At 33.1% G+C, this 8,317-nt stretch overlaps 1 protein-coding gene across 1 annotated transcript; it reads left to right on the top strand.

Moving 5' to 3' along the window:
- The first annotated feature begins 351 nt into the window (after positions 1-351).
- LOC131155015 (mechanosensitive ion channel protein 10-like) lies at positions 352-6,243 on the top strand. Its single transcript, XM_058107893.1, has 5 exons — positions 352-1,647; positions 3,311-3,434; positions 4,676-4,972; positions 5,401-5,603; positions 5,717-6,243. The coding sequence occupies exons 1-5, from the start codon at positions 395-397 to the stop codon at positions 5,964-5,966; spliced, it is 2,127 nt and encodes a 708-aa protein (XP_057963876.1). The 5' UTR covers positions 352-394; the 3' UTR covers positions 5,967-6,243.
- The last annotated feature ends 2,074 nt before the right edge of the window (positions 6,244-8,317 follow it).

Raw genomic sequence — 8,317 nt, 5'->3', positions numbered from 1 at the left:
TTATAATTTGGGAGGGCATGCCCGTAAAACGTGACATTGGAATGGCACTGTGCCGATCAAGTAAGGAGTTGTCTGTTTTCAAGGTTATCCGTAGAAACTAGTCAAGCAGCCTTACTCTTTGGCCCAGCTTCCATAATTTAGGCTCAGGTCGACCTCGTAGTTTCTAGTGATTCAGTGTGCGTTGTACTGCTGGCCACTTAATGTACTGCAACGTGAAACCATCATCGCAGTGGGACCGCCATTTATCCCACTACCTTGTACTGACATGGTTGGAGGTGGTCCGAGCCAAAAAGAAAAATAAAATCCTCCCACTACCTTGTATAAAACTCGCGGGAGGCGTGCCAACAACATTATATTTTGGAGGGGGAGGGGGTGACAAGAAGTGGTGCAGAAGATGAGAGAGGAGCAAAGTGATGCGATGGAGAAAGCAACTCCGAACCAGGTGGTTTTGTTTATGGACCAACGAAATGAGTTAGCAGATCAGCGCTCTAGGAAAGAAGACACCGAGGTGGACACGGTGAGTACCGGAGATGGGAAGTTGCAGTCTGCGGTGAAAAAGCAAACCCTTCGCCGTTTGAGCTTCTCAAAACCGAAGGCTCGACTTGTTGAAGTAAACTATTCGATCCCTAAAAAATCATTGATCAAGGAATCAAACGAAGAATCGGACCCCCTCGTGTTTGGTGACAACCTCTCCACGGATGATGACTACAACATCGATGATGAGCGGGATGAAGGGCTCGAAGAAGATGGTGAGACAACTTGGAAAAAGTACCGAAAGGGGAGAAAATTCTATTGGAGAGTTATAATAGAATGGGTGATGTTTGTGCTTATAACTTCCTTCTTACTGTGTTCTCTTACTGTAACGTCTCTTAAGCAGCAGCTTAAATGGGGTATAGAGATTTGGAAATGGTGTCTGATGGTGCTTGTCATTTTCTGCGGGCACCTAGTCTCTGGTTGGGTTGTGAAATTTTTCGTTTTCATCATTGAGCGAAAATTCATGCTTCGTGAGAAGGCATTATACTTTGTCTATGGATTGCGGAAGAGCTTCCAAAACTGCATGTGGCTAGGAGTAGTTTTGCTCGCATGGGCCTTAATGTTTAATGCGAGGATGCACGAGAAGAACAAGTTACTCAGGAAGGTCTTCCATACCCTAGTGGCGTTCTTGATCGGCGCCACCATATGGCTCGTCAAGATTATCCTAGTTAACGTCTTGGCCTCGTCATTCCATGTTGCAACCTATTTTGATCGCATGAAAGAGAGCGTGTTCCACCACTACATTCTTGACACATTATCTGGACCGCCTATGGACGAGGCAGCAGTGTTGGCAGAAGAGGAGCATCGTCGTTGGACCTTAGTGGGGTCAAAGTCATTGCCAGGGAGGTGGAAGGAGGCGAGGAATGCATACAAGTCGAAGAAGTACAGATCGAGAAGGATCGACATAGAGAAGCTGAGGCGACTGTCCGTGGAGAGTACGACATCAACATGGAGCATGAAGAGACTGATGAGCTACGTGAAGTCATTTGGGTTGTCGATGATTTCAAACACTTTGGATGATTTTGGGAAGGCAGAGTCGGAGATATCTAGCGAGTGGGAGGCTAGGAATCGTGCACACAGGATCTTCAAGAATGTTGCCAAACCTGGAGCAAAGTAAGCCTCTTCCCCACCCTTAAAAATCCATGACATAAGTTGTTAAAGAATCACGTATCATGTTTGGAAGCTTATACTTCAAACTTAATATAAGGATTTAAGCATATTTGAATAGAATACAGTTCATAAAAAAAATAATATTTTGCTCAAATTTATACAAAGTCAAATCCAAAATTCTAAAATCTATGCTATCAAATACATTTTTAGCATATATATATATATAGTTTATAAAAGTTTATATTTTGTTTAAAATTATAAATACAAACCTAAACATATAATAAGGATATACTCTAATTTAAATTATGTGAAGTATTATTTATATATATATATATATGTGTGTGTATGTGTGTGTGTGTATATATAATATAGTGCACACATATACTTAAATTTTTTTTTTTTTGAAATTTTAAATAAGTTAAAAAATTTAGAACGTGTTGGATGAATCTACCTATTTTATTTTGTGATATAACTTTAGTTAGGATCTATAAATTTTTTTAAAAAAAAATTTCAAACCTTAATCTATTCGAAATACACTTTTTAAATGTAATTTTATTTAATTTCTTAACAAACTTTCTAAAATTCTTTACACTACTTGTACTTCCATACATGATATGTATGCCAATTTATTTCATTTCATAATTGAATTGAAACTTTAGTTAGCACTATGAATTTCAAAAAAAAAAAAATATTCAAACCTTAATCTTTTCAAAATAAACTTTTTAAATATAATTTTATTTAATTTCTTAACTAACTTTCTAAACTTCTTTACATCATTTGTATTTCTATACATGATATGTAAGAATCTGCGTCTTCAATAGTTTTTCTTATAATTTTCTTTCAATTGTACTTGCCATCTATAACATTAATCAATACTAAAAGACCCATCACAGTTTCAAGTGAGAGAAAATAACTGAACACTAATCTCCTTACACATGGACCAGTAATATCACAGCCCGCGTCTTTTTCTTTTCCTCAAATATATGATCTCCTCACGAAGACGTAACTTCCACTATGAGAGGGCGTGCTAATGCATATTCAATCTCAAGTGTGTAATTCCAATGTGATGGCTCAATGTCATCACTATAACCATTATGGGAGTGATTGGTTAGAGGAAAAAATTTTAAGGGAAAAGAAAACTGTAATGATGGAGAGAAATAAAGAATGATAAAAATAATATAGTTGTGAAAAGAATTTTTTTTTATTTTAAATTGTAACTATGTAATGTTGTTTTAATTTTGTTTTACAAATTTTCTGTTAAATGTTGATAAATTAAAAAATAATGTGATGTTTTAAGTAAATTTTTTTAAAAAAATAAAATTAAATTAAAAATAAAAATTATTTTTCACAACTATACTTACCCATATATTTTTTAAATTTTGAGGGAGAATTTCGATTGTTTGGAGTTAGGACATAAAGCTTTATGTTGAAAACTTTAAATTGTAACCTTAATGTGTGAGAAAAAGAAAGACATATAAAATAAGAACTGTCTAATCCCATTGTTTAGCTCAAAGCCCACGAAACCCTAAAAAGTATTAAAACAGTTAAAGCTTGTGATATGTATTTATTCAAAGTTGAATAATTATTTCTAATAATATTAATATTACTCTGTATATCTTCATTTTCATCATCTTCTTTTCTTCTGTTGTGTGTTTTGCTTGATTAGGTACATTGAAGAGGAGGACTTATCGAGATTCTTAAAAAGGGTTGAGATTCATACAATATTCCCACTCTTTGAAGGAGCCCTCAAGACCGGAAGAATCTCAAGGTCTTCTTTCAAAAATTGGATGGTATATATCTCTCTATTCCCAGACCTCTTTTCATTTTATATTTTTTTTTCATTTTTTTATGCTAGTAAGTATTTTACGTTATGCTTTATGTGATTGCAATTGAATAATTTAAATAATACTTTTATTCAATTCATAATGTAATTTAATTTTCTTAAATTAATTGATATACATTGTCATAATTACGTTTATAAATTCAAAGACAAACACTTAAAATTGCTTACATGAATTTATATTCTCTTTCAATTAAGCTATAAAATCCAAACACATATATAAGATATTGTTATGACACAATAAAGAGTATTCCAAAAAGTCAAAGAAGTGTCAAACATTAAAAATATATCTTCAAAACTATGAACACACATGTCAACAATATATCCCAATAAGTCTGGGTTACATATATGATAATGACATAGGCAAAATACACTGCTGCGGGATTTTAAAATAACTAATTTAATGTGATACTTCTAATGTTTAACAATATAACTATATATTTAAAATTAAAACATTAAAATATCAAAAATGTGTCTTCTCATTAACATCTTTTTTTCATTTATTGAGTGATTAATTAGTGACTTTCTTCTAATTTCAAACATATTTTAAACGTATAACATGATGCATAATAAATTGACTTTATATGTTATATATATATATATATATATAAATGTGATAATTACAAAAGAAAAACACAAAAACATTGAATTATTTAAAATAAATAAATAAATATGACTTCACTGATATGGGCATTCTCAGTGCAATAAGCTATGTATTGAGAATGTTCACAAAAATTGAAAAGAATGAAGAAGTTGTATTGGTATTATTTTCTTTGTTGTTGCCATGTAAATGTTAGAATTTAGTATTTATATATGTAAATATAATTGTAAGTTGCATGTCATTTTCATGCCAATTCCTTATATCTTGAGATTTATTGCATTTTTATATATGTGCTGTGTCATAAGAGTATCCCTTGCCCATATCCATGCCCATATTTTATAATTGCAAAGAAAATATAATTCTTATAAAGAAATTTGAATATTTGTACCATAATTTATAGACTCAATTATGATAATATATTATCAATTTATTTAAAACATTTCTAAACTATATTATAATTTATTTAAATATTATTCAAAATTATACACTTGCAATTATGTACAATTAATGCATATTACATATTTACTAGTACATAAAAATGGGCTTATCTTATTATTTTGTAATGTGCAATAACCTTACCATGCATGTAGGTACGAGCTTATTTTGAACGAAAGTCCTTGACACATTCCTTAAACGATACTAAGACAGCAGTGCAACAACTTCATAAGTTGGCAAGTGCAATCGTCTCAGTGATCATAATCGTGGAGTCTCTTATGGTGATAGGTTTGGCATCAACAAATATTATTGTTTTCGTAACAACACAAGTACTAGTTCTCATAGGGTTCATGTTCCAGAACATGTGTAAAGCCATATTTGAGTCCATCGTCTTCGTCTTTGTCATGCATCCATTTGACATTGGAGATCGCTGTGTTGTTGATGGGGTTCAGGTGAGGTTAACTAAAGCATTAAGATTAAAATATCACTTCATGTGCATACATGGATGGAACCTTGGGAAAAAAAATATCACATTTTGTTATGTCTTAAGTAAATAACAACACAACTTGCGAAGTTTCATTAAATTGCACTTTATATCGTGAAATTTTAATTGTAACAATTTGATTTTAAAGTTTCAATTTCGAAATTGATGAGAACCTTAGTCAAGGTCTTAAACTATCTTTAATATGAAACTTCAAGAATCAAATTGCTACACTATTAAAAATTTATGGGGAAATTCAATTTAGCGATCTTTAGAGACTTGTATTGTGATTTACCTTTATTGTGTCTGTCTCTCTCCCCTACCCCACCCCCCACGCCCCACGTATGTCTATGTGTTTTGTGTGTATAACTGTTATAATTTTTGTGCATATATATGCAGATGGTTGTGGAAGAGATGAATATTTTAACTACAGTGTTCCTTAGATATGATATGGAGAAGATATATTACCCCAATTCAGTTTTACTCACCAAACAGATTAGTAATTTCTATCGAAGTCCAAATATGGGTGATGATATTGACTTCACAATCGATGTCTCCACATCTTTTGAAACTATAGTTGCTCTCAAGAAAGCCATACAAAAGTATGTAAGCATAAATTTATCTTAACATATATGCTCGTAATATTCAAACCCTTTTTTCTATATACAACTCATTCTTATAACGAATTAATGTTTAGTCTCTTTTATAAGTGCAGATACATAGAGAGCAAACCAAAGCACTGGAACCCAAAACACTCTGTGATAGTGAAAGAGATTGAAAATGTGCACAAGATGACGATGTGCCTTTGTGTTCAACACACCATCAACCATCAAAATTATGGTGATAGAGACAATCGTGTCTCAGAGTTTCTCTTGGAGTTGAAGAAAATCTTTGAGAGCCTTGGAATCAAGTACCATCTTCTTCCTCAACATGTCCATCTAACCCATGTAGTCAACACTAACTAGAAGGTTGATTCCACTCATCATTGGTATTATTATAATTAGCATCCTTTTGATTGACATCTATTTATATTTTCTTTTTCTACTAAAACTTTTGTTAGGTATATTGCAAGCATGGTTTGACCTACTCTCTAAATCTTAACTAGGGAAATGTGGATAATCTCGTCTCTTTCTTTGGCTTTTGTAATTTGTTTATCTTCTTTTCCGTTCTTCTTTTACCAGATTGCTCCACACTTTTTTTACTCAACTAGAAACTCCATATAATTTGGAAATCATTGTCATATGAATTTGATTGGATGATCTATCCCATTCTTTTAATTCACAATATATGGTATGGCTCTCTTTCATTGCCCAAGGTTGGGCAACAATAGAGACTATACTAAATCTTACAATAAGAGAATTGAAGATAAAGTAGATAACTCAACATAGTTGTCACCTCAAAATAACAAATTATAGATAAGTACATGTCTCGATCGATCTAGTAATTTTGGCAACTTGGTTATCAATAAGAGGAATTTTTACCCAATTAACTATTATCCTCAAATAAGCAATGGTGCCATCGTTGGGTGATAACCTTTGCATGGTATATAAAATCCAATGGTAAATAATCCATCGTGTGTCGCAATGTCCTAGCGGAGCGGAGGTTACCCTAGGGAGGCGAGAGTGTAAATATATGATTTTGGAAAATTTTGAATTTTTTGAGTCACCACTAACCCATTTTTCCTTGATGTGGTTAGAACACCTAATTACTACTCATTTGATTGGTCACTAAACTAAACCTGAGCCGAGGAACCATTAGTCTTGGTTTGCGCATACCAGGATTAGGATCGAGTGTTCTGTTATGTCAGAGGAAGGTATTCACACCCCCCACACACTAGTTATATGAAATGTACCTAATTAATTAAGAATTATACTTAAATTGAATTTAATAACCTTTTATCTCCTTTTAAAATACACAAACAAATAAATTAATAAATGTTCAAAATTAATAACTGTTGGAATTGTTGTGTTCCCAAGAGGGGGGGGGGGTGAAATGAAATTTTAAAAACTTCTTCCTCGGTTTAACCATATATCAGTAAATACACAACCTAGGGTCTTTCTAATCATATACCAATTGCACATATAATGATATGCAGAAATTCAATCATGCGCAGCATTCACAGTCTAGTGAGAATAATATACATGTGTAATAAATAAATTGCAGAATTATAAAGTAGACACGCGATGTGTTATCGAGGTTTAGCCAATACTGCCTACGCCCCCGCTTCAGCTCGCAAGCCCGATGATTTCACTAATGCTCACTTAACGGGTGGAGCGACACCAGTTACAACTAGGTCAAATTCACAGGGCTAATCTCAACCTTTATAAACCCTCATTGCGGGGCAGAGAAGGTCCTAGGTCAAATTCATAGGTTGGCCCTAACCTGATCCTTACGGGCTAGATCAAACCCCCTTAGGCCACGCCTGGAATACAAGCAATGAATATGAAATTTTATGTACAATTCAAATGCCTTTCAACTAAGCAGACTATGTACCGATTCAACACAATATAATCAGTGCACATCAATAATGTAAGAACTATAAGCTCAGTGCTATATGTGTGCAATCAACACTCAATAGTAATGACTATATTCAATCAAGCACAAGAGTGTATCAACAAGCTAATCTTTGAAGCTACGTATAGATGTAAATATCAATTACAGTTTAGCGTTTCAAAGATTTTTACCAAGTGTAATCAAAATATCTCAAAAATATTTTCTCAATATTCAAGTACAAAGAGATGTTCCAAAGTAAGCTTTTGAAAACGATTTTTGCTCAAACAAAAACGCAAGCCAAGGTGTCTTGCAATTTGAATGCCAAGACCCACAAGCTTTAAGTTTTCCCATACAAAAGATTTATTAAATTAAATCTGGGGGGGAAACTATGCTCAACTCTCAATCTCAAAATCAAGCATACAATAAAAGCAATAAGAGTTTTTAGTAACAACAAACAATGAATAAACACTCAAGGATATTCTCACAAGGCTTGATTTCTCAAAAGAATAGTAGTATGTGAGTGTATAGGTTTTGTACGAAAGAATGGGCTTTAAAAAGTTTCAAAGGATTTTGTTGCTAATCAAAATGTTAATCCCTTCCTAATCTGAGCAAATGAACCCATACATATATATATATATAGGCAAGGCCAAAATTATAACTGTTGGAGATACATAGGGAATAATTAAATTTGTTTTAAATCGGTTTAAGAAAATTAACCTAGTTTAACCACAAATAACCGCAGTAAAAATTAGGCCAACCTGAAAGTTTTGGTCGACCGAGTCATATGTTTCGTCGCCCGAACAGACATGTGAAAAAGTAGCTT

The sequence above is a fragment of the Malania oleifera genome, chromosome 5 (genome assembly GCF_029873635.1).
Source record: "Malania oleifera isolate guangnan ecotype guangnan chromosome 5, ASM2987363v1, whole genome shotgun sequence".
NCBI lineage: Eukaryota > Viridiplantae > Streptophyta > Magnoliopsida > Santalales > Ximeniaceae > Malania > Malania oleifera.
This window is presented reverse-complemented; position numbering and strand designations above follow the sequence as displayed.

What these genes read in the sequence shown, in the direction of transcription:
- LOC131155015 (XM_058107893.1), top strand. Translation starts at nt 395, where the DNA reads ATGAGAGAGGAGCAAAGTGATGCGATGGAGAAAGCAACTCCGAACCAG. An exon ending in CTTCTTTCAAAAATTGGATG is followed by an intron (nt 3,435 to 4,675) that starts GTATATATCTCT and finishes CCATGCATGTAG; the next exon opens with GTACGAGCTTATTTTGAACG. An exon ending in GTGTTGTTGATGGGGTTCAG is followed by an intron (nt 4,973 to 5,400) that starts GTGAGGTTAACT and finishes ATATATATGCAG; the next exon opens with ATGGTTGTGGAAGAGATGAA.